General features: G+C 43.7%; 1 protein-coding gene across 4 annotated transcripts in view; it reads right to left on the minus strand.

Moving 5' to 3' along the window:
- The window catches only part of raraa (retinoic acid receptor, alpha a), a 259,366-nt gene that overhangs the window by 47,308 nt on the left and 185,536 nt on the right, over nt 1-26,522 (minus strand). The window contains exon 1 of one of the 4 annotated variants that reach the window (XM_046368972.1): nt 8,548-9,589. The exons of the other annotated variants lie outside the window; for them this stretch is intronic. Coding sequence (XP_046224928.1) covers nt 8,548-8,725 — 178 coding nt within the window. The 5' untranslated portion in view covers nt 8,726-9,589. Of the gene's footprint in view, nt 1-8,547; nt 9,590-26,522 lie in introns of those variants that run through there. 4 annotated transcript variants of the gene reach the window in all.

The raw sequence follows: 26,522 nt of genomic DNA on the forward strand, positions 1-26,522 counted from the left end.
TAACACTGCTAAATAGGACAAAGATATCGGCCATTCTGTACCACACTACATTTTCCAACCGGCCTGTTTCACATCTAACTGGATCCAGGCCAAGTCCCCCATCAGTTGAAACTGAGAGCATTCAAATAATATGAGTCATCCTAGCAAAGCCTCAGCTCTCACTCACTCACTTCCTGCCTCGCCCTCTCCCTCTTTTCATCTCTCAACCCACACAAAAATGACATCAAACCCCCGCGACTGCTCCAGAGGGATGAGTGTTTTGAAAACGCCAGCTCCCGCAGCCCTTTTTCTTAGAGTGAAACCTCGTCACTCAGTGTACTGACAGCACAGACCTAGAAATCCGGCGCTGTTGTGCAACAACCGTGGCTGTGCAAAGGTTTCACACGTACGGTACGAGGGCACAGCAGCCTGCGTGCCAGCGGCCTGTGGAGGCAGCAGGGAGTCAGAGACACAGCGGGACTCCACTATACTACAATAAAGAGAGGAACTAGTTTACGCTGTGCGGTGGCTCGGTCGCTGCAGTTCAAACAAGTGTCCGTTTCCTTCTCCGTTCAGTTACATCCTTGGGTGGAGAGAAAGGAGAAAAGTAAACTCCTGAAGTGATAAGATTGTTTCCCTAACTACTGAGAGGATCAGTATGGTATGCTGTACAGTAGAGCGCTCTATCAGTTCTGGTCTTAAGTGTGTGCGCAAGCATTGCTCACTGTGTGTGAGCAGCAAAGGCAATATTTGTGGATGGATCTACTTTACAGTAAAAGGCCAGACATCCTCCTTTCCGCACATTGTGTGACTATCATTGGGCAACACTTGGGTGATATGGGGACATTGGGAGATGGTGTTGTTATAGAGTGAGATGTTTGTTTGAGATAAATGCCTTTTCTGACCCAATTTTTTTTTAAAAAGCCTACGACAAAATGCTTTCCTCAGGTAACTTAGAAATTCCCCCTGAAATACCACAACCAGACTCCCTGCCGAGCAGACGGCACAAATGCACATTTCCATTTTCTCACAGGTCCTAGACAACAGCCAGTCGTTTAAATAAGATGGCTTAAATGAGGAACAGACCGTCATAGCGTCTTTGATGTCTGTCTGAAACATCATAACATTGGTAGATGTAGGCTCAAATCACCATGGTGCGGTTTCTCTGCACGTAGCCTGAAATGTCTTCGGAGGGGAAATAGCCGTAGTTGCCTGTATTCATATCAAATAGGCAGTAAGTGGACTATGAAGCAGTGAGCTTTAGTCTACTGCTAACCTGACGTGATATCTGCACAATTACTATCATGGGAAACACTAACTCTGTCCTTAGTAAGACAGTAGGCCCTATTCTCTGATTTGCCTAAGGTGCAACGGTTAGAGACAAAACACTATCTAATGATGGGCATAGATCCTATTTTACACACTAACGCCATTCATAGTAAACAGGATAGGGATAATGAGCGTCTGTCTCTCACCTCTCGTCAACCACACGTGTTCCGAGCTGTCGAGCTAGAGGGCATCTCTCACTTCGCACAATGAGCGCCACACTAATATCCTCAACTCTAGACGGTGAACGATCCGTTTAAAGCCGAGCCTGTCCTTCCCTCGCATGCTTCTCAAGAGGGGGAGGCGGGGAGGTAAGGGAGTCTCTTATTCTCCATCTTTTAAAAAGGTGTTGATCATACTTTATTTCCACCTCCACATCTCTGCATGCTGGTTAAAAGGAGTTCCCAGGTGGGCCTTTAACCCTCAAATGTCAGAGGAAGTGGGTGAAAAGAGACATTAATATCAAACGATACAGTGAGTAAGTCAGTCGCTGGCCAGAGAAAGGCTGACTTGATCCAGACATGCAGGGTTCCTCTCAAGCTGGGGCCGGATTGTGCGGAGCAGGATGGAGAGGAGAGCATAGAGTGAAGACAACCTGGGGGGGATCCTAAAATCTTTTCTGGGTAACAATTACGTACTTTACAGTGATTGTTTTCAATTAAAAATGGTCAACAAGAAACAAATAGATTCTTAGCAAAGGGCAATTTCTCAAGGAATAATACTGTGGGGCTGTCTGGGAGTGGTCTGAGTGGGAGGGGGAAACAGTAAATTAGCAGTTATTGGTTTGGAACTCTTTGTTATTGGTCTATTAACTAATTTACCTCACGGTGATGTCAAAATTGAAAGCTAAAATTCCATCCCACCAAAACAGGTTGATATTACAAACAGCTCCTTCACTAAAAGAGCATAAATTTCACAATATCACAGTATTATTCAAACCTAAGTGTGGAAATGTATATAAAACACAGGGAAAATCACATTTATGACTGCACTGGGCCTTTAAGTTACTCCACCAGAAGCAGCACATAAATCAAGGGACAGGATCGGCTCATCTTCCTCAGACGAGCTACCCAGCCCAGGAACCCTTAAACACACAGACACAACGCTATTGTGACGGCAGAGCAAATAAGGACCCGGCTTCTGTAACCGCAATGAGATCATCTGGGACACAGACTCAATGTCTCGTTTCTTTTTGTGTTCAGGCATGGGTAGGCCCGCTATGTTATTAAAACTATGTCCTGTTGCAGAAAACGAGACGGATACACTTTCATGACAAGAAATAAAGCAGATTGTGGTTATATGATATGACCTCCAATTTCTCTAAAAATGGATGTAATAGCAGTATACTAACTCCATAATGTAAAAGTATTATAAGCTCCTCGAGGGGCCATTTTGGTGAGAGATTAAAACTCACTTTGGTGGTGGTGGCAGCAGGCAGCCGCAGTATGCTATTTTCTCTCACAGAAGCAGGGAAGATGCCAGTATTTTTAGCGTGCTAACCTCCGGCCCATTTTCCGGGCCCTTTGCTGCGTTTGGTACGGATGTCCCACTCTCTAAAATAGGAGGGGATTCCATTGTGTGGAGACAGACAACCTGAGAAGTACACAGTTGGCTGGTCCTCCGTGTGATGATGTTGCAAAATGCTGACTCTCCAGAGGAGGACCAGAGGGCAAGGGGATGGGCAGATGGCCATCTTGCTTTCGGTCAGAGGGAAAGAGTTTGTGGGGGGGGGGGTTTAACCCTGTGAGAATTATGCACAAGTTTCTGATGAAATAATTTGACTTTCCCTGTAATAACCCATTATACGAGAGCAAATGAACAAAAGAATAGTGTAAAATAAGAAACAAATGAGGACAGCCGACCTTAAAAGATTAATAATACCAGGCTCTAGCTTACCATCTAGGCAGCATGCTAAAGAATGCAACCCCCCCAAAAAAATGGGAATGAGAATGCATGGTAGAGGAAGTCTGGGTTGATAAATGTCCTTGGTTCGATACCTCAATGAATTTATGCATGTTCTAGTATGAGTGGGTGTGGATGAGACACGAAGATGGTGGAGAAGAGTTATTTCGAGAGAGAACATTGAGAAGAGCTCTTGCTATGTAGCCAGCCAAGCAGCGCACAAACCATCTGAAGAGATAAGTAAAGAAGTGATTACAAAAGGCTGGCTCAATTTCTGACAGTCTGACGCTTGGCTGCCTCCATATACACCGAATTGATTTAAATGAAGAGGCAATGAATATTTTAGAGTGGAACCCCCTTAGCCTAAGCCATTTCAATCTCCTGTTCTCTGTGTGTGTGTGTGTGTGTGTGTGTGTGTGTGTGTGTGTGTGTGTGTGTGTGTGTGTGTGTGTGTCAAGAGAGAGAATGTAATTATTGATAGTGAGATTACGGCCTGTTGTCACTATGTCTGCAATTGCTTGTCTACTTTAAGCTCCGATGAATCAATGACACTGGCTGAATCCTTTCTGTCCGCTTTGCTTTGTTCATGAAAGTGGGCTTTACAGAGTAAACCCACCCTTGTTTGGAGATTTAGCATCAAACCCAGCTCACGTACAGTACTCTGACCAATGCCCCAGACTAAATCTCTCTGCAAACAAGCCGACGGCCGGTGGATCCAAGTGTGAGTGCAAACCGTCTCCGCACAAATATGCTGAATTTCCCCTCATGCTCGATGTCTAAAGATTTTTGCAACGTGCCGCCCACAGCAAATGGAACTGTTGAAGTCAGCGCTGTTGTTTGTGTGTACGTGAAGCAGATCCGGTGCCAAGTGCAAATCCTCAAGGTGACGAACCACACCCATTTGGCACATATTTCAAAAACATTAACGCGTGAGCGCGCCGCGTGACCAGCTTGCCACTGGTAACCTTGGGCTGGCGAACGCCCAGTTCAGAGAGGCGTCTGTATTTGGTAAATGATGCACTGCATTAAAGCGATGACTGCTTTGAAGGTTGACGGCAGGGTGCCATTTGGGGAGGCGAGTGATGGCAGGTTGTGAAATGCTGCCCCACGGCCTTTCCCAGGCACGGCGTTGAACTCCTTTCACCCTGCGCCATTACAAACATACCTTGATGACAAAGCAGGTCGTTCTGTGGGACAGGGCGCTCTATGCTTTCAGCCATCCGACTGGGCCACTAAATCACTGTGTCTGCAGGGCTGACAGGAGCAGGCAGACGCACGTGAGACTGTGTCTGCTGCTCACCCTGTTAAAAACAGGGGACCTTGCCCAATGCAAGCCTGTCCATCCATCTAGCCTGTCCCATCAGGTTCACATCAACACAGCCTCAAGGGAAAAATACCCGGTCCATAAAAGCACTAAAAGGTCATCAAGGTGTTTGGACATGAAAGAGAAAGCAGAAAAGGCACTGACAAAAAGGGTAAATGCTGTGGTTCAAAACGGGGAGGGTAGAACAAGTCCTGCAGTGTTCTATTGAAAGAACACCTAAAAACTTAAGCGCATGACCAGTGATTATCTGTAAACTTATCTATAAACAGTGGGGTTAGGGTTAGATTATAAGAGTGCATGGCCATGAAGGCCAGATTGTTCTTAAAGATGTTTGTTTCAACGTTCATAGATGACCAGCAGGGTCAAATAATAAATCACAGTGGTGTAGCTATTGCGTTCTAGGAATATGGGACCGAATACTACACTTTTGACTACTTTGTTTAGAAGGATCTTTAGGGGAGTCAAATTTTGATCCCTACCTTTGAGAGAAAAAAAAAGATTACTTGTAAGCAAAATCTTTCTCTGAGCAATTGTATTCGTGTTAAAGCATACAATACACCTCAGTATTTTGAATTATTTATTTTAAACAGTCCTTATTGCACATCTTTATATCTTTATCAGGGGTGTCAATTTCAGACCTCACTATAGATCATGCTTGAACAAGCCTGGTAGGATGACCATTTTTCCCCAGTTGTTATGCTCAGCATCTCTACATCGCATTGTCACAAAACTCCAGCCTTTTGGCCGTGCCAATTTGGGGTTTAGTGGAACAGCCGTTTTTTAAATGCTAAGTTGTTTATGGACGGTTTCAAGTCCCTGGTGCACACTGCCTAGATGCAATTTGTACGTCTGGGGCGAAAAACAATATCTGTAGTTCATTCGCAAAGCCAACAACACTGCAACCGTTTGGCGAGAGCTGCATCCAAACACATCAGCCGCAGTTTCCACGTACTGTAAAACAACAACAACAACTACCGGGCGGTCTAACTACGCTGTCTGGTACTTCCAAGACTTCAACCCTTACACTTCACCAGCAAACTGGAACTCTTCCCCTCAAAGTCTTGCACCCCTCACTCGCCCTGCCAAAATCGCTCCTGCTTTTGGAAAACAAAAATACCATCTGTTTTGTGTGTGTGTGGGGGGGGGTCACTCTACTGAAAGGACTTCCGCACTTAAATACCACATGATTCAGATTAGGCCAGCAGTTAACAAACCCCCTCCAATACAGGCGATTAGAGCCAATAGGCCACTACTTGGCAGCTCTGCCTTGAGAAAAAGTAAAAGCTTGGCTCCTTGGGCTGCTGTCGGCACACACCCTACAGGCCATACGACAGCCTGGGAAAAAGCAATAGGCCTGAGAGAGGGAGTCCAAGCCACTGTGACTGGAGCCCACCTTGTGCCCCCCCCCCCGCCAACCCACCTCCCCGTGCAGTGTGTGTGACAGTCATGTGAAAAAAAGACATGCACATTCCTTCATGCATGAGCCTGTAATTGCTGTAAGGATTCTGACAGGAGCAGCCCTCTGAAAGGAATGGAACCAAGTGCATTCAATCGACTTCGCTGATACTGGCCATTGTTCTTCAGCACAATAACAAATCAGATTCCTACTGGTGTTGCTGAACACAACTCGCTGACGTGGCTGGATAGAGATAACAGTTCGCTTGGGGCAGAAATTAAATATTGTGTAAATATATAATACTGTGAGTAGTAGTAGCTGATAATGTTGAGTCTTAGAGCACACCGAATGTTAATCTGACATTTAAGGACCACCCGCTGGTGGACGTGTTACTTCCGACATGCAAATGACAACCGGCACTCTGTTCAGAGATGCTAAGTACTCTCTCCCGGCAAACGCTAAAGGGGGGGGCTGAACCCTTAGAGGCAGTTTGAGACAAGCTTTGCTCTGGTGGAGATGTCACTGAATGTACTCACGAGTTGAGAGAATATCTGAAGGGTCACCTGATGAATAGCCTAATTGCTGCAGATACACGCGGAAGAGGCCTGCCAAGAAAAAGCCATTATATTGCTATGAGACCGGCCCTCTAAAATGAAGCACACTGCTAAGGTAAAAGTGTATCATCTATTTCCTAACCCATGTGCAGTGGATTACACGGCATAGGATTCCCTGCATCTGAAGTTACATTTCAAAAGAGTGGGATGAAAACAGGTAAATAAAAAGAGAGGCGCACCAGACGTTGTTTGACTATCCCAGCCCTCTTTGGTTTAGCACAACAATGTGAACCAGAGCTTGGGTTCAGAGGTCTTTTCCTGGTCCCACCCTCTGCTAGCCTCCTGCATATTAGCTCATATGGTTTAAATCAATGTCGCCACTAGAGCCGTTCGCTGGGCCAATAAGATAATAGCGTACGGGCTGGAGACCGCAGCTCAGCGAGGTCTGGTGCTGTCTGTGTTGTGTTCAGAGGAGCTGTATTGCTTTAACCCTAGTCGAGATATGACCTCCTAATCAAAACCAGCAGCATGGGAGCAGTTTCTATCTGTGATTGGTGTTGTTGTCGATGTGTTTCTCAACGTCCAGTCCTTATCTCTGTCCAAACCTCATGACTTAAGTAAACACAGAATCAGGTCAAGCATATTAACTTACAAACTCTGGGGCCTAGGCACATTTTTCAATACCCTGATGAGAAACACACACTTTTTCATCTACTTCTCTTGTACATTTATATAGCCCAGATTTAGTGAGGAATTGACCCCGTCTCAGGATATGAGAGCGCCTGGCTGTTATGGTCACTCAGCTGTAATCAACAAGCAGACCACTTCTACTATAAAGTCCCAGTGTGCTTTGTGACTAAGTGGCACAGCGGGTTACCCCTGTGGAGGTACAGAATTAAATGACCCTTCAAATGATACTTTGTTGCCACAATAAAATCATCTCAATTGCTACAGATGCACTATATAGCCGATTCTGCAAGTGCAGAATTTCCCTCCGTGTGTAAACTACTGTGTTTCAAGAGGAAATAATAACTTCTATCTGATAACATTTTTTAAATGGACTTGGACTCAAATCACAATATATGCTAGATCAGGGGTACTCAAATCTTACCTCACAGAGGTCCGGAGCCTGCTGGTTTTCTGTTATACCTGATAATTGCACATACCTGGTGTCCCAGGTCTAAATCGGTCCCTGATTAGAGGGGATAAAACGACAAAATGCAGTGGAACTGGCTTTGAAGTCCAGAGTTTAGTTTGAGGGTGCTAGATGTTCAGCAGTATACCACTATCCTCATGCCCCCCCCCCCCATTTAACATATGAGCCTACTCCATAGACATGAGGGTCAGAACAGCAACTGACAGGAAAACAACTAAAGTTTTTCAAATGTCATTGCAAAAGTAGAAACTCCACAACAGCAACATTGTAGGTATTTCTTTTTTTTATCGGTGCATTGAGATATTTATACAGTATCAATAACTATATAATGATTACAGATCTGTATCATTTTGCTACATAACTATCGGTAAATCCGATGATAATATAGGTCTACGCTTTCAAATTAATCTTTATTATTATTGTGCCCTCAATGGAAAAGCATTTAATCATTTTGAAGACGTGTATATAAAAGGCTACGTATCTACAGCAATGGATTTAGAATAGATTATTGCAGCAGCGAAGGTTAATGACAGCAGGGAAGTTTGATCTGATTACATTTGGTATGCCTGGATAAAACCTCGTGGATATTAATCAAAAAAGCAATAGCTTGGATAACATTGCCTGCATCATAGGCTATTACGCGACTGACAGACATCCTTGTCGACGATTTCAAATCATACTTAAACGTGGGTTATAGAAGACCGGAATAACAAAAATGCGTAAACTATAATGCAGTGTTAAGAGGTAAATAGTGATGAGAACGAATTTAAGAGGCATAATTCTACACTTCATAAAACAAATATCATATACAGCGATAGAAAAACATTGGCGTAGTTCGCGCGAAGGTCTTCGCGTTAAACTTCGCCGATTAGTGAAATTAAGTTAACGAGGCAGTGAAAATGCCACCTACAGTGATTTGAGCCGTTCCAGTGTTGGTTTCTGATGGACGAGCTGTAGGGATGGGGCACTCCAGACACAAGTCCTTTCTCCGGGATCAAACATCCTCTGCTCTGGTTGTAGTAATCCATCATTAAAAACGGGTTCGGGCTGGGATTCAGTCCCACGACGTCCACACTCTCATACATCATATGTAGAGAGAAAGCGTGAGGATTATTGTCAGATGAGAGAAATAATGACTGCTGCGCTCAATGACTTGGGCACAAGAAAATAGGAGCAGCAGCCTTGTGGTTTTCAGTTTGCTACCAGCAGAGGTAGTAGAAAGGCTGCAAACTGGTCAAAACGGCAATGGATTAAGAAAGGGAATAAATCCGTTCATAGACACACTTGAGGTATCGGATCCACTAGTTGGTCGGGTCAATCCGATGCAAACCTATAATAAATGTATGGAATATTCACCTACACTCAATTTGAACACATCGTTCAAAAGAATGGTCAACATGATGTCAAACTTGAGGTCTGGAATTCGCCAAATTATTTGTTTGATCGAAAAAGCTTAATAACTTCAGTCAGACATATCAGTTCAATGGCCTTCCTCAAATAATAAACAAGATCCAAACCAATATAGGCTACCCTACAAATTACACGAATACCTGAAATCACGCAAAGGGGTCCCAGTCCATTTCAATAACACTGCAACCACATCAGAATAGACAAAAGAGAGCAGTTGCAGATAAATCCGAATGGAATTCCGTATTTAGTTCCAACTCGTCCTCTGGGGTAAGGAAGATTGTCTGCCCAAGGCAAGAGCTCAAACGGGACAATCAGCCTGCTGTCTGCCTATCTACTTATGTTTGCCACCGCGCAACACCACCAATGCGCCACGACTTGATTTGTTAGATATCTTGCCCTTCTTGTTTTTAAAATCTCCCGATTCGCAAAACACAATCTGTTCTTCTTGTTTTTATTTAGAAAGGACCCGAATTCGTTCCCACACAAATTGTGTGGCTATCATGTTCTGCAGAATGTGACAAGGAATAGCAGCTGGGCTTTGGCTCCACCTTCAATCGCACTTTTTTTCTCGCTCCCTTTTCATTGGTGGCTCCTCCCACATTTAACCCTTCACAGGCACCACTCAAACCGAGCGGGACGTGGGTCATGGAAGCAAGCACACAAGCCCGCTGGCGCCTTGCCTCACTCTAATGTAAAAGTGGGTGGGACTTTAAAAAGTAACGTTTTGAACGACACAATTAAATTACGTAAACTCCTCTCTCTTGGCATGTCTTTTCAGAGAGTATATGAGCATAATTGAGTTTTCTATGAGCCTGTAGGCTACCTCTTTTCCTAGAAATGATGTCTACCGTCACTCGTCATTTGGGCTCCTCCTTCGAACTAATTTGACCCCTTTCTCCGTGCTCTCATCCTTCACTACCCTAAGATTTTTCTCCCTCGTTCCCTGTCTCGCTAATTTGCCTAATACTATGCAGCTGAACTTTTCTTGAACCCACGGAAGAAAGCAGCCTCACCCCCCAAATAATCCACACACTGACTCGGATTCGCCTCTGCGTTTCTTATCTGACATAATTCAATGTTTCCCACCTTGTACACTTGCTATTACACAATCAACTTTCCTCAAGTGCTGCTCTCACTGAACCAACGAAAATAGACTCAGAGCAGAAACCAGAAGTCAACCAGGCCCTTTAACCAAGAAATGCCACTTTTTCCCACCACAATAAAATCCACCCAGAAGTAGCTGGACACTAATTCAAATGAGTAGATTCAGCTATTTCAGCCACACCAGTTGCCGACAGGTGTATAAAATCGAGCACACTTCCATACAATTTCCAAAGACAAACATTGGCAGTAGAATGGTTCATACGGAAGAGCTGACTGACTTTCAACGTGTGACCATCATAGGATGCCACCTTTCCAACAAGTCAGTTCATTTGATTTCTTTGCCCTGCTAGAGTTGCTGTAAGTGCTGTTATTGTGAAGTGGAAACATCTAGGAGCAACAACAGCTCAGCTGCAAAGTGGTAGGCCACACAAGCATACAGAAGGGGACCGCAGAGTGTTGAAGCGCGTAAAAATCGCCTGTCCTCGGTTGCAACACTCACTACGAAGTTCCAAACTGCCTCTGGAAGCAATGTCAGCACATGAGAGCTTCATAAAATGGGTTTCCATGGCCTTGCAGCTGCACACAAGCCTAAGATCGCCATGCGCAATGCCAAGCGTCGGCTGGAGTGGTGTAAAGCTCGCCACCATTGGACTCTGGAGCAGTAGAAACGCGTCCTCTGGAGTGATGAATCATGCTTCAGCATCTGGGAGTCCGACGGACGTATCTGGGTTTGGTGGATAGCAGGAGAACACCTGCCCGAATGCATAGTGCCAACTGTAAAGTTTGGTGGATAAGGAATAATGGTCTGGGGCTGTTTTTCATGGTTTGGGCTTGGCCCCTTAGTTCCAGTGAAGGGTAATCTTAACTTAATCTTAATACAATGACATTCTAGATGATTCTGTCCTTCCAACTTTGTGGCAACAGTGTGGGGAAGGCCCTTTCCTGTTACAGCATGACAATACCTCCATGCACAAAGCGAGGTACATAAATTATTGTCGAAATCGGTGTGGTAGAACTTGACTGGTCTGCACAGAGTCCAGACCTCAACCCCATCAAACACTTTGGGGATGAATTGGAATGCCGACTGCGAGCCAGGCCTAATCGCTCAACATCAGTGCCCGACCTCACTGATGCTCTTGTGGCTGAATGGAAGCAAGTCCCCGCAGCAATGTTCCAACATCTAGTGGAAAGCCTTCCCAGAAGAGTGGAGGCCGTTGTAGCAGCAGAGGGGGGACCAAATCTATATTAATTCCCATGATATTGGAATGAGGTGTTTGACAAACAGGTGTCCACATACGTTGGCGTAGTGTATATAAAAGTTATTTATAAGTGTTCTAAAATAATTAGAATGAAGTTTGCTACATCAAGCTGGTGAGGTTGCAACATTGTTGCCACTTCCTACTGAATATAACCATGCAACATTGTTGCCACTTCCTACTGAATATAACCATGCAACATTGTTGCCACTTCCTACTGAATATAACCATACAACATTGTTGCCACTTCCTACTGAACAGAACCATGCAACATTGTTGCCACTTCCTACTGAATATAACCATGCAACATTGTTGCCACTTCCTACTGAATATAACCATGCAACATTGTTGCCACTTCCTACTGAATATAACCATACAACATTGTTGCCACTTCCTACTGAACAGAACCATGCAACATTGTTGCCACTTCCTACTGAATATAACCATGCAACATTGTTGCCACTTCCTACTGAATATAACCATGCAACATTGTTGCCACTTCCTACTGAATATAACCATGCAACATTGTTGCCACTTCCTACTGAATATAACCATGCAACATTGTTGCCACTTCCTACTGAATATAACCATGCAACATTGTTGCCACTTCCTACTGAATATAACCATGCAACATTGTTGCCACTTCCTACTGAATATAACCATGCAACATTGTTGCCACTTCCTACTGAATATAACCATGCAACATTTTTACAGAAGCATGCAACAATGTGGTACAAATAGCAAATACACAAAACAAGTTTTTATTCCATTGTAATAACCATTACAACACTAATCAAATAGCATGTTGAAACGACTATCCATTAAGATCCAAACAATAGATAATACAAACACTATAACTCCAAAACTATGATGACCAATTGACTAATACATGATGTTTCAGGCCTGATACCTCTGCATACCACAGTGCTGGCAGCGTTTAGCCAGTGCCTCATCCCCCATCAGGTGCTCAATATTGGCACATCCCAGCCTCTGGTTCACATCTGAACCACAGGGCCATGACTAGGACTGAGTGAAAAGGTGTTAGAGGAATTATTGGCATTGTCCACAGCAGGGGTGGACTGCTCCACCTTTGACTGTGACACTTATTTAATGCAGGGACCAGACTGTTTACTTTGACTGATAACAACTCAGCAGAGAGCCAGCTCTGGTCAGATACCACAAGGGAAATTCCTTCACAGGATTAGCCACAATGAGTAATGGTGTCAGAAAATGCAAATAGTCTCTGCCTGTTTTTCTTCTCAGCTTGGGCAGTATTCATTTGACCCCTACGTTGTGATGGCACAGCCAGAGTGGGAGATAATGGATTGTTGATCATTGCTTATAACAGAGAGGAGGCATGGGAAAGCTGGAGAGACTAAGCTCCATTTCAGGACTTCAAAGACAAAAGTCACATTGCAGGGACTTGAAAAGAAGCAGAAGTCAATGCCAAATAGAGTGACTTGTAGAATTCCTTAACATGACTAATCATTCTGAATATACGCATGTGCCAGGAGAGCTGTTTTCCAGGCTTAGAGAAAGTCTTATTATTCTTAATGTTCATTCCACTGTTGTATTTGATCTACTTCACTTTCTTTGGCAATGTTAACATATGTTTCCCATGCCAATAAAGCCACTTGAATTGAATTGATAATGGAAGAGAGAGAGAGAGAGAGATAAAGAGGGGGAGAGAGGGAGGTAGAGGATAGTAAAAGATAAAGGGGAATAGAGAAAGAAAAACAGAGAGAGAGAAGAGGGAGGTGCTTTTCCCTTTCTGCACAGGGGTATTATATCAGCGTTAGCTGGGAGAATGAGGTTGCTGGCATGCTGCCATGCAGTGCCCAGTCATATCTGCATAGCTGCAGGAAGTAGAGGTGCTGCAGCACCCCCTGGTAAACCACAATTAAAAAATAATTAATATAAAACAAATACAAATCTTAGTGCACTAATTTATTACTCCTGCATGAGCAGAGAAAAATACTTATTGACAAAAATGTCCCTCAGCACCTCCCCACTTGAGCGAGTCTGATCACAAGTCAGAGACCACTAGTTAAATAAAGTTTACATTTTTTTTAACAATAAATAAATACATAAAATAAAAACACTATGATGACACACCAAATGAGTTTGATGGATCATTTAGGTCATCTTCTAATGTCTCTTAAGAGGACAGTAATCCAGAAGTAACTGAAAGAAATCTGATTACGTTATAGAGTTTGGTAATCCAAAAGTTAAATTACTGATCACTATTTTGGACAGGTAGCTAACTAGTAACTAACGGATTACATTTAGAAAGTAACCTACCCAACCCTGGTGGCTTGTTTTGACATTAAGAGGTGAGAGAGTAGGCATTGTCAAAATTAACATTGAGCCAAAGGAGCCAAGCTTAATTAGAGGTTAAGTGAATGTGGTCACTGGCTTCTGGCACAACATAGCAGCCGTGTGTGAAGGCAAAGCCTAGGAGGAGGAGGAGCCGATGCCAGCTAACCAGCCCGTTCAAATATGCTGGAGACAGAGAGAGCGGCTTCAAAAGTTCCACACTCCTGAGAATACGGAAAGCCACTCAGGCTTCAGAGAGATTGGACCTGTGTGTGTGTACTACTCTGCTGCACGGCTCAGGCTTCAAAGCGTGGTTATTTAAAGGGGTAGTTCGGGATTTTGGCAATGACGCCCTTTATCTACTTCCCCAGAGTCAGATGGAAGGAAGTTGCTAACTAGCATTAGTGCAATGAGTGGAAGTCTATGGGAACAGCTAGCATGTTCCTGTAGACTTCCAGTCATTGTGCTAACGCCAATTAGCATTGGCTTGCGAAACTCTCTGACTTCCTTTTTACTGGACGCAAATACATAAAAATGGTATCCACGAGTTCTTCTGACTCTGGTGAATTAGATAACGGGCTTCATTGCCAAAATCCTGAACTATCCCTTTAAAGCCTCAACATCCCACTGATGGAAAGGCCTTGTTTAAAGCACCATTCAGGCACTATTGCTTGGCTGAAATAGCACTGTTATGTACAAACAAAATAATAGAGGGATATGATGTCAAATCAAATCAAACTTGATTTGCCAAATGTGCCGAATACAACAAGTGTAGACTTTACCGTGAAATGTTTACCTACAAGCCCTTAACCAACAGTGCAGTTAAAGAAGAAGAAAATACTTACCAAGTAGGCTAAAATAAAACGTAATAATAAAAAGTTACACAATAAGCATAACAATAACAAGGCTATATACAGGGTGCACAGGTACCGAGTCAGTGGGCAGGGTTACAGGCTAGTTGAGGTAATCTGTACATGTAGGTGGGGGCGAAGTGACTATGCATAAGTAACAAACAAACAGCAAGTAGCAGCAGTGTACAAGTGGGGAGGTGTCAATGTAAATTGTCCGGTGGCGATTTTTATGAATTGTTCAGCAGTCAAATGGCTTGGGGGTAGAAGCTGTTGAGTAGCCTTTTGGTCCTAGACTTGGCGCTCTGGTACCGCTTGCAGTGCGGTAGCAGAGAAAACAGTCTATAACCTGGGTGACTGAAGTCTGACAATTTAATGAGCTTTCCTCTGACACTGCCTACTGTATAGGTCCTGGATGGCAGGAAGCTTGGCCCCAGTGATGTACTGGGCCGTTCGCACGACCCTCTGTAGCGCCTTACGGTCAGATGCTGAGCAGTTGCCATACCAGGCGGTGATGCAACCGGTCAGGATGCTCTTGATGGTGCAGCTGTAGAAGCTTTTGAGGATCTGGGGGATCATACCAAATCTTTTCAGTGTCCTGAGGTGGAAAAGATTTTGTCGTGCCCTCTTCACAACTGTGTTGGTATGTTTGGACCATGATAGTTTGTTGGTGATGTGGACACCAAGGAACTTGAAACTCTCAACCACTACAGCCCCGTCGATATTAATGGTGGCTTGTTCGGCCCGCCTTTTCCTGTAGTCCATGATCAGCTCCTTTGTCTTGTGCACACGGAGGGAGAGGTTGTTGTCCTGGCACCACACTGACAGTTCTCTGACCTCCTCCCCATAGGCCGTCTCATCATTGTCGGTGATCAGGCCTCCCACTGTTGTGTCATTAGCAAACTTAATGATGGTGTTGGAGTCATGTTTGGCCACGCAGTCATGGGTGAACAGGGAATACAGGAGGGGACTAAGTACACACCCCTGAGGGGCCCCAGTGTTAAGGATCAGCGTGGCAGACGTGTTGTTGCCTACTCTTACCACTTGCGGGGGCCGGTCAGGAAGTCCAGGATCCAGTTGCAGAGGGAGGTGTTGAGTCCCAGAGTCCTTAGCTTAGTGATGAGCTTTGTGGGCACTATGGTGTTGAATGCTGAGCTCTAGTTGAATAACAGCATTCTCATATAGGTGTTCCTTTTGTCCAGGTGAGAAAGGGAAGTGTGGAGTGCGATTGAAATTGTGTCATCTGTTCATCTGTTGGGGCGGTATGCAAATTGGAGTGGGTCTAGGGTGTCCGGGAGGATGCTGTTGATGTGAGCCATTACCAGCCTTTCAAAGCACTTCATAGCTACCGACTTGAGTGCCACGGGGTGGTAATCAATTAGACAGGTTACCTTCGCTTCCTTGGGCACAGGGACTATGGTGGTCTGCTTGAAACATGTAGGTATTACAGACTCGGTCAGGGAGATGTTGAAAATGTCAGTGAAGACACTTGACAGTTGGTCCGCGCATGTTCTGAGTACACGTCCTGAAAATCGGTCTGGCCCAGCGGCTTTGTGAATGTTGATCTGTTCAAAGGTTTTGTTCACGAGAGCATTATCACACAGTCATGCAGAACAGCTGGTGCTCTCGTGCATGCTTCAGTGTTGCTTGCCTCGAAGCGAGCATAAAAGGCATTTAGCTCGTCTACTAGGCTTGTGTCACTGGGCAGCTTGCGTCTGGGTTTCCCTTTGCAGTCCATAATAGTTTTCAAGCCCCTGCCACATCCGAAGAGCGTCAGAGCCGGTATAGTAGGATTCGTTCTTAATCCTGTATTGATGCTTTGCTTGTTTGATGGTTCGTCTGAGGGCATAGCGGGATTTCTTCTAAGTGTCCGGATTAGTCTCCCGCTCCTTGAAAGCGGAAGCTCTAGCCTTTAGCTCGATGCGGATGCTGCCTGTAATCCATGGCTTCTGGTTGGGATATGTACGTACAGTCACTGTGGGGATGACGTTATTGATGCACTTATTGATGAAGCCGATGATTGAGGTGGTGTTTTCCTCAATGCCATTGGCTGAATCCCGGAACATATTCCAGTCTGTGCTAACAAAACAGTCCTGTAGTGTAGCATCCGTGTCATCCGACCACTTCCGTATTGAGTGAGTCACTGGTACTTCCTGCTTTACTTTTGCTTGTAAGCAGGAATCAGGAGGATAGAATTGTGGTCAGATTTGCCAAATGGAGGGCGGGGGAGAGTTTGAATGCATCTCTGTGTGTGGAGTAAAGGTAGTCTAGGATTTTTCCCCCCTGGTTGCTCAAGTTACATTCTCGTAAAAATGTGGTAACACTGATTTAAGTTTGCCTGCATTAAAGTCCTCGGCCACTAGGAGCGCCGCTTCTGGGTGAGCCTTTTCTTCTTCGCTTATGGCCTTATAGAGTTGGTTGAGAGCGGTTTTAGTGCCAGCTTCGCTTTGTGGTGGTAAATAGATGGCTACGAATAATACAGATGAGAACTCTCTTGGTAGATAATGTGGTCGACTGCTTATCATAAGGTACTCTACCTCAGGTGAGCAATACCTCAAGACGACTTTAATATTAGACATTGCGCACCAGCTGTTGACAAAAAGACACATACCCCCAGCCTTTGTCTCACCAGAGGTAGCGTCTCTGTTCTGCAGGTGCATGGAAAAGCTCTATATTGTCTGTTTCTTCGATCAGCCACGTCTCGGTGAAACATAAGATGTTACAGTTTTTAATGTCGCGTTGGTAGGATAATCTTAATACTACGTCATCAATTTTATTTTCTAACGATTGCATGTTAGCAAGGAGAACGGAAGGCATTGGGAGTTTACTCACTCGCCCCCGGCTTCTCAGAATGATCCCCAATCGGCGTCTTTTCTTCACGCAAAAGGCGTGGAGCTGGGCCTGTTCCAGTGAAAGCAGGATATCCTTCTCATCGGACTCTTTAAAGGAAAAAGTGTCTTCCAGCCCGCTTTGAGTAATCGCTTTTCTGATGTCCAGAAGTTATTTTCGGTCAGCAACATTATATACACAGTAAGTTAAAAAATAAGTTACACAAAACGCAAAAAATAACCAATTTTCACAATTGGTTGGGAGAAAGTGCCTGATTAGGGAGTGAAATGGAGGAGAGATTGAATGGGGGGATGGGGAGAGAAAGGAGAGAGAGAGAGTGGAAGAAGGGGTGGTTTTAAGGAATCCAAAGAGCTTTATGAGTGAGGGCGGAGGAGATTGCGGCCTGAACCTTGAGGGTGTCAAACTATTTTTACAGCCCCTCTCTCCATACCCCAATCAAGGGTGTTAGGAAGCAGTAAAAAGTGGTACCTCACCATTCCCCCCACAGGACAGGTGATAGCTAGCTATAGGTCTACAGGTTAGAATAATGGGTCATTATGCCATTGGGCTAACTGCTATAGTGCTGAGAATGCTAAATAAAAAGGGGTTCTTCGGCAAACAAACCATCGTAAAATCTAGGCATACAGGCTTAGAACCATGCAAGAAAAGGAATACGTTTTCTTTTCACGTTCAGCTAAAATTGCCACCGATTCAGCAACATCTGCAATCAGCTGTCCCTTGATGCTTGTGTTCTCACACTTTTCAGATTTGTATTGCTCCACTTACTTCCTGTAACAAATCAAATGTTGTTTGTCACATGCTTCGTAAACAATAGATGTGGACTAACAGTGAAAATACTTACTTACGGGCCCTTGCCAACAATGCAGACAGAAAGAAAATAGAGAAATAATAGAGGAGCCTTGGCCTAGGCTACTGTTGATTGCCAAAATTGAGGTCTTTTTCATTGAAGTAAAACCACATTTAGAGGAAAAGGGTATAACTGCAGTGAAAAACCTACAAGAGGAATGTGAAGAGAACGTTGGTGTGGCCTAATGCAGGCTACTGTGCAACTCCGGTAGGATGCAATTTTGGAAGTTACATTTATTTATTTTAGTATTGATAATAATTCGTTTATCATTATTTTTGTATATCATTATTATTGTAAACCGAAATATTAATTGAAACCAGTTCATTAAATATGTGAATTAAGTTCTAACTATAATGCTGTGTTTGCTGTAATATAATAGCCTGCTCGTATTTGACCTATAAACAATGGCTCGACTTACTTTTGATATTTCCCTAATAAAAGTTGTGAAACTTTTGTGAAGGTTGGGTGTGGTGTGGCTATTATTGTACTTTAGCTACTGCACTGGCGCTCCAACTACTACATTTGAACTGAGGTGAGGAAGAACGTTTTAAGGCCTACCAGAGTTGCTCCTATAATCTAACAATATAATACTCATCTTTATAAAAACATATTCAGACGCCATATCCGTCTGACAAAAAGAAATGCATGTTGGTGCCTTAGCATGAGGTCTACTGCAATCCTCGTCCTCCACAGACCAGAGCATGTGAGTTGAGCTGGAAATCCCGCTCATCGTTCCATGCTTGCGCACTGCTCCCTTTCCAACTACTCCGCTAAAAACTACTCAGCACTCAATTTTTTTTTTTTAAATTGCCGCAAATTCACTCTATTTGTTAAAACCATAATTTAACCAACACCCATCTATTGTTTTGACTACCTGGACCTACCGTTTGGTTTTGAAGTATTGAAACCAATCCATATGGATATGAATGAAAAGTATTGAAAAATATAAATAAACATGAAAAGGTGAATGTAAAAAGCGTGCATCGTTTTAATTCGCTTACATGTCATATTAAACAGCATATAAACCCAGGAGTCAAACAGGGAACCTACGAAGGAACAAAAAGGTATTATTTAGTTTATATTACTTCAAGTCTATAGCCTACAAAGAAATACATTGTGAAGCATTTGCGAGTGTGACACAATAGGCTGGTATGGCCATAAAGTGCTCAGCATTTAAACATTTTGTTGTATTAAATCATTAGTCTATAAATTACACATATAGGCAGTGACTTACTTATAAATAAATACAAAATTAAACTAAAAATGACTTATTAGTGCCTTTGAATTCACTTTATAGAAAAACAAGTTTGACCAGTCTGTGGCTTCAGGCTCATGCCATGGTGCCTGGAGAGCCGAACAGCAGTGGAGAATATCCTCTCCTCACTTGCAGAGCCACTGGGGATGCTAAACACCATTTTGGCCACTCTTGCCAGGCTGGGCAGAGATGCAGAGTTATGTTTTTATATAGGTAAGCCTCAACGTTTTTAGGCAAAATAGCTCCTAGAACATGGGAACATGCAAGGCCGTTTGGTCCAAAATCAAATATGACCTACTGTATAGATAACAGAACAAGAATTAACAAATCGTTTAAGAGATCATATTTTTTGTTGATAAATACTTTGCTACAATGACACCTAGTTATCTACCCACCTCGTTCCTTTATTTTAGCATGTGCACGTAGTAATAAGTACATCATCATGCTTTCGGGGTATGTGTCTTTTCAGATTCTGCAATGAATTATTAGTTGTGGACGCTACATCACCACACTCCCTCTCTTGCTCTTGGTCCTCATCTTTTTAAGTCACCTCGATTTCACACCTGTGTGTTCTATCAGTTTCTTTCTGAAAATATGTAGCAAACTCCATGCCAGTAGCTAAAGCATTGGGCTACAGCAGCACACAAGTAGACTACAAACACATCCTGGGCCGGGCATGCCCTGAGCTCGTGAAGTGAGCGCTACTGGAGCGAATTTGGAGCGGGTGAGAAGGCCAACGCTCCAGCCTTTGGGAATCACCCTCCACGCTCCAGTCAAATTGGGCACGCTCCACTCTAGCTCCGCTCCAGCTCCGCTCACGTACTCTGCCACAGACAGCACTCATTCTGTCAATCAGATTCTGTTAAAGGTCCCCGAAGCACACACACACATCCCTGGGTCGCTACTCTTTTCAGTTCGCTGCCGCTAGCGACTGGAACGAGCTGCAAAAAAACTCTCAAACTGGAAAGTTTTATCTCCATTGCTACATTCAAAGACTCAATCATGGACACTCCTACTGACACTTGTGGCAGCTTTCCATGATTTTTTAATTATTTTTATTTCACCAGGTAGGCCAGTTGAGAACAAGTTCTCATTTACAACTGCGACCTGGCCAAGATAAAGCAAAGCAGTGTGAAAAAAACAACAACACAGAGTTACACATGGGATAAACAAACATACAGTCAACAACACAATAGAAAAATCTGTATACAGTGTGTGCAAAGGAAGTAAGGAGGTAAGGCAATAAATAGGCCAATGGTGGCAAAGTAATTACAATTTAGCAATTAATACTGGAGTGATAGATGTGTAGATGAGGTTGTGCAAGTTGAAATACTGGTGTGGAAAAGAGCAGATAAACAAAAACAAATATCGGAATGAGGTAGGTAGTTGGTTGGATGGGCTATTTACAGATGGGCTGTGTACAGCTTCAGTGATCGGTAAGCTGCTCTGACAGCTGATTCTTAAAGTTAGTGAGGGAGATATAGGTCTCCAGCTTCAGTGAAGTTTGCAATTTGTTCCAGTCATTGGCAGCAGAGAACTGGAAGGAAAGGCGGCCAAAGGAGGTGTTGGCTTTGGGGATAACCAAAGCTACGAGTGGGTGGTGCTATGGTGACCAGTGAGCTGAGATAAGGCATAGCTTTACCGAGCAAAGACTTATAGATGACCTGGAGCCAGTGGGTTTGGCGACAATTATGTAGCGAGGACCAACCAATGAGAGCATACATGTCGCAGTTGTGGGTAGTATATGGGGCTTTGGTGACAAAATGGATGGCACTTTGATAGACTACATCCAATTTGCTGAGTAGAGTGTTGGAGGCTATTTTGTAAATGACATCGCCGAAGTCTAGGATCGGTAGAATAGTCAGTTTTACGAGGGTATGTTTGGCAGCATGAGTGAAGGAGGCTTTGTTGTGAAATAGGAAGCCGATTCTACATTACATTTTGGATTGGAGATGCTTAATATGAGTCTGGAAGGAGAGTTTACAGTCTAGACAGACACCTAGGTATTTATAGTTGTCCACATATTCTAAGTCAGAACCGTCCAGAGTAGTGATGCTAGTCGAGCGGGTGGGTGCGGGCAGCGATCAGTTGAAGAGCATGCATTTAGTTTTACGAACATTTAAGAGCAGTTGGAGGCCACGGAAGGAGTATTGTATGGCATTGAAGCACCTTTTGAGGTTTGTTAACACAGTGTCGTAAAAAGGGACAGATGTATACAGAATGGTGTCGTCTGCGTAGAGGTGAATCAAAGAATCACCCGCAACAAGAGCGACATCATTGACATATACAGAGAAAAGAGTCGGCCCAAGAATTTAACCCTGTGGCACCCCCATAGAGACTGCCAGAGGTCCGGACAGCAGGCCCTCCGATTTGACACACTGAACTCTATCTGAGAAGTAGTTAGTGAACCAGGCAAGGCAGTCATTTGAGAAACCAAGGCTGTTGAGTCTGCCGATAAGAATATGGTGATTGACAGAGTCGAAAGCCTTGGCCAGGTTGACGAAGACGGCTGCACAGTACTGTCTTTTATCTATGGTGGTTATGATATCGTGGCGGAGGTGCACTGGTGAACAGCTCGGAAATAGGATTGCATAGCGGAGAAGGTACGGTGGGATTCGAAATGGTCGGTGATCTGTTTGCTCACTTGGCTTTCGAAGATTTTAGAAAAGGCAGGGCAGGATGGGTATAGGTCTGTAACAGTTTGATGTGATGTAGTATTGTCTCTACCTTTTTGCCCTTTGTGTTCTTGTCTGTGCCTAACAATGTTGGTACCATGTTTGTGCTGCTACCATGTTGTGCTGCTGCCATGTTGTGTTGCTGTCATGTGTTGTTGTCTTAGATCTCTCTTTATGTAGCTTTATGCTGTCTCTTGTCTTGATGTTTGTTCTGTCTTACATTTTTATTTTTTTATCCCAGACTCTGTCCCCTTTTGTCTCTTGGTAGGCAGTCATTGTAAATAAGAATTTGTTCTTAATTGACTTGCCAAGTTAAATAAACATGAAATAAAACAAATTATAAATAAAAACAAATTCTCTATCTGGACCTAGGCCTAAGCTTCTCTTACTTTACATATGTATTTTGTAATATTAATATCATACAGTGGACGTCTAAGCTCATAGGCCTATGCATGCAATGCCCTGGTGCATTTTGTGCTCAAATCTCTAACAGCTGAACTGTGAGGTGGACAATTATTGTTTTAGGAAAAAATGTAATAAAACAAAAAATTGTTTTGCATATGCTACACATCGTAACACAATCAATTGTTTTTGTAATTTGCTATAGGCTGTAACCTCTTCAGTCTACCCTCTACTTTTTCGAACATTCTGTTAAAAATTGCGCAACATTTCAGCGCCCTGCTACTCATGCCAGGAATATAGTATATGCATATGATTAGTATGTGTGGATAGAAAACACTCAGACGTTTATAAAACTGGTTAAATCACGGCTGTGACTTTAACAGAGCGTGAGTTTCATCGAATAGCGCAGGAAAACCTGATCACTGAAAATGGAAATAAATATCCTTGCGCTTACTTCCAGGAATTGTTCAAAGTGAACCGAATTACATGAGACCGAGGTTTCAGCGCCTACAGCTACCACACGTTGTCTAGAGTCTTGTCATTTGATTCGCAATTGATTCTTGGTCTAACCGGTTCAAGGGAACTCCTTCCCTCCGGTCTCCGACCGGATGTTTTGGTCGAGCTCTCTCCGGCCATGTTTTATTCCAGACGACACTATAGAAGTTACATCGCCTCCTGATTAATTTTATCGCTTATTAACGTGTACTAATACCTAAAGTTGCATTACAAAAGTATTTCGAAGTGTTTTGTGAAAGTTTATCGTCGACTTTTTGAATTTAAAAAAATGACGTTACGTTATGAAACGCTATTTTTTTTCCGTTTATCATACAGTCTACATAGAACGATATCTAGGCTATATATGGACCGATTTAATCGAAAAAAAGACCCAATAGTGATTATGGGACATCTAGGAGTGCAAACAAAGAAGATGGTCAAAGGTAATGAATGTTTTATATTTTATTGTGCGGTTTGTGTAGCGCCGAATATGCTAATTATTTTGTTTACGTCCCCTGCGGGTCTTTTGTGGTGTTACATGCTATCAGATAATAGCTTCTAATGCTTTCGCCGAAAAGCATTTTTTAAATCTGACTTGTTGCCTGGATTCACAACGAGTGTAGCTTTAATTCAATACCCTGCATGTGTATTTTAATGAACGTTTGAGTTTTAACTAATACTATTAGCATTTAGCGTAGCGCATTTGCATTTCCAGAGCTCTAGATGCGACGCCTGCGTGCCAGGTAGGAGCAAGTGGTTAAGGACAGGTAAATGTGGTTAATTTGGCCAATATCCCTCGTTTATTGATGGTGCTGGCTGTGCCAGGTTAGCTCTTAATGCATATGAATGTCCGGTAAATGTCTAACATTTTAAGATAAATTAAAAATTTCCCAATCATGTTGCCTGGCACCACATTTTCCTAACAGAAACCCTGGCACACACTGGCAAAGATTTTCTGGCAGGCAGGCAGGCAGACACTGGAATAAATTCCTGAATGACAAAGTAAGGGCTTTTTGTGGGAGTGGAAAAGAATGCCCGGAACGTAAAATAACGTTATGAACTGGTTCCTGTGCTTTTAAAATAATGGTGCTGTTCCAGAACAGTATAGATCACTTTTGTTCGCAGTTCTGACTCTGTTCCTCTAAAATGTTTTGGTTCTTTTCTGGTTTTCGGTTTTGTTGCCAGAACCAGTTTCAACACCTGGTTCAGTCCCAGGGTCCTTAGCTTAGTGATTAGCTTGGAGGGCACTATGGCATTGAACACTGAGCTGTAGTCAATTAACAGCATTCTCATGTAGGTGTTCTTTCTATTGAAGTGGGAAAGGGCAGTGTGGAGTTCAATAGAGATTGTGTCATCTGTGGATCTGTTGTGGCAGTATGCGAATTGGAATGGGTCCAGGACATCCGGGAAGATGGTGTTGATGTGAGCCTTGAACAGTCTTTCAAAGCATTTCATGGCTACAGATAGTCATTTAGACAATATGTCCTTTAGCGAAGTGGACAGACGAATCAAAACAAAACACCATCAATTCGTCAAAAGTCTGGTAAAAGTCAGGTATTCAATGGCTAAGTTGGGAAAAAGAGTGGAGAAAAGCCGGCCAAGTAGTGTTTTCCATCAGCTAGTCTGTTCAACAACATTTGGCAGGGAGTAGACCTATCGGCTGACAAGATAAGGATGGACATATTTGAGCCGGTCCAGCCCTGCTCGTCTAATTTTGGATTTCCCTTCATCCGCTAGTTCCCAGATCCCTGTCCTCCACACCCTCCTCCCCCACGATACCTTTCACATGTGCCAACAGATGGTTAATACATATGTAGGCTCATAATGTGATCACGCTGTTGCAATGCAGGAAATGTAAAGCTTGCAGTGTATTTGAAGTTTAAAAATGCTTCTGAAGTTTGTAGTTTCCCTTATGAAAAATGTCCATTAATTATAATCCACATAATAATTCACATTTCCTATTCCTGCAGGATTGTGTTCCTGGTGTAGCAAACTGGCACAAATTAAAATCCCACATCTGTACCAGCACCCAGACTGGGAGGAGATCAGAGATAGCTGGGGGAAGCCAGCTCAGCAAAGCTTTCCATCTCTCTTATGTGCGACCTCATAAGGCCGAACAGCAGGAGAGGCAAAGAAAGAAAGAGCTTAAGAGGAGGAAGTAGAGGCAAGAAGGTGCACTAGCTTCGCAACATAAAACACAAGAGCACTGAGACAAAGATAGTGCATATGCTCTCATCTCTATACTCTTCGGTGTTGCACCAGTTTGTGTATTCTGCATTTCTCTGCCATTATCCCATGAGACTGTGCAGCTCAGTACTTAAATCTGCACTCCCACGGCTGGCATTGCTGCATGGAAAACTTGCTCTTGCCAGTGCTCCACTTTTCAGTGCGTGTTTCTGTCTGTCTTGCCCACAAGCCCTGGTGTTTTCACTATGCCTTAGACGACATGGGCTCAGTGACATTGCTGTTATCATCTTGCTGCCTGCCATGTGTGTGTGTGTGTGTGTGTGCGTTTACACAGCTGGTTTTACGCAGCCGTATGCTTGCCGCGGCCAGACAAAAAAAAGCAGCTGCGCTCGCCGACAATGTGTCGATGGTGTAAAAGACCTGGTCCTCCATGTCAGAACGAGCCGCGGTATTGATGGACATCGCCCCACTTCCATCTCTTCCACCTTTTTCCTATGGTTCCATCGGACACAGGGCAGGAGCCTCCTATGGATCCAGCATCAGAGAAGAAGCACTCCCATATGTGTGTGTGTGTGTGTGTGTGTGTGTGTGTGTGTGTGTGTGTGTGTGTGTGTGTGTGTGTGTGTGTGTGTGTGTGTGTGTGTGTGTGTGTGTGTGTGTGTGGTGGGGATTTTTCTAAAGGGCTGTTTAGTGGCTTGCGGGGATCTTTGTGAAACCCCCATGTCATTATCCCCTTTAATGTGCCTCAAACAGCAGATTCTGGCATTTATGGTACAAGCCTATCTCCCCATAAAGGCTTTTATTGTTTGGCCCAGTCTATGGTGGCCGTAATCCAGTTTCCTGCTTTATGGGGACCTTCACTATATCACTAGCCGAGAGGACAAAGAAGGCTGACATTGGTGTTTACCAAAGTATTGGGAGCTCATAAATCCATCAGGGCCTGCGGCATTCTGAAAATACCCCTGCACTGAAGATCTAGGGCTGGGAGGAAGCAGTTGTTGTTGTTATGGCTCAGCTTGTAGGACATTATTATCTATGTAGCCTTCAGGAAGAAAATATATAATAGACAAGGCCATTGGGCCTACGTAAGAGAGTAAATAATTGAAAATAAGGGATCACCTCGAAAGTTCAACCTAGAAATATAGCCAATAGAATGGGTCATGAACTGGGATTGAGACATTGTCTTATGTCCATACACACACAAATGGACACCACTGTTTCTATCCAGCTCCGAGAGAAG

Source organism: Oncorhynchus gorbuscha, linkage group LG11, assembly GCF_021184085.1.
Source record: "Oncorhynchus gorbuscha isolate QuinsamMale2020 ecotype Even-year linkage group LG11, OgorEven_v1.0, whole genome shotgun sequence".
In the NCBI taxonomy this organism is placed as follows: domain Eukaryota; kingdom Metazoa; phylum Chordata; class Actinopteri; order Salmoniformes; family Salmonidae; genus Oncorhynchus; species Oncorhynchus gorbuscha.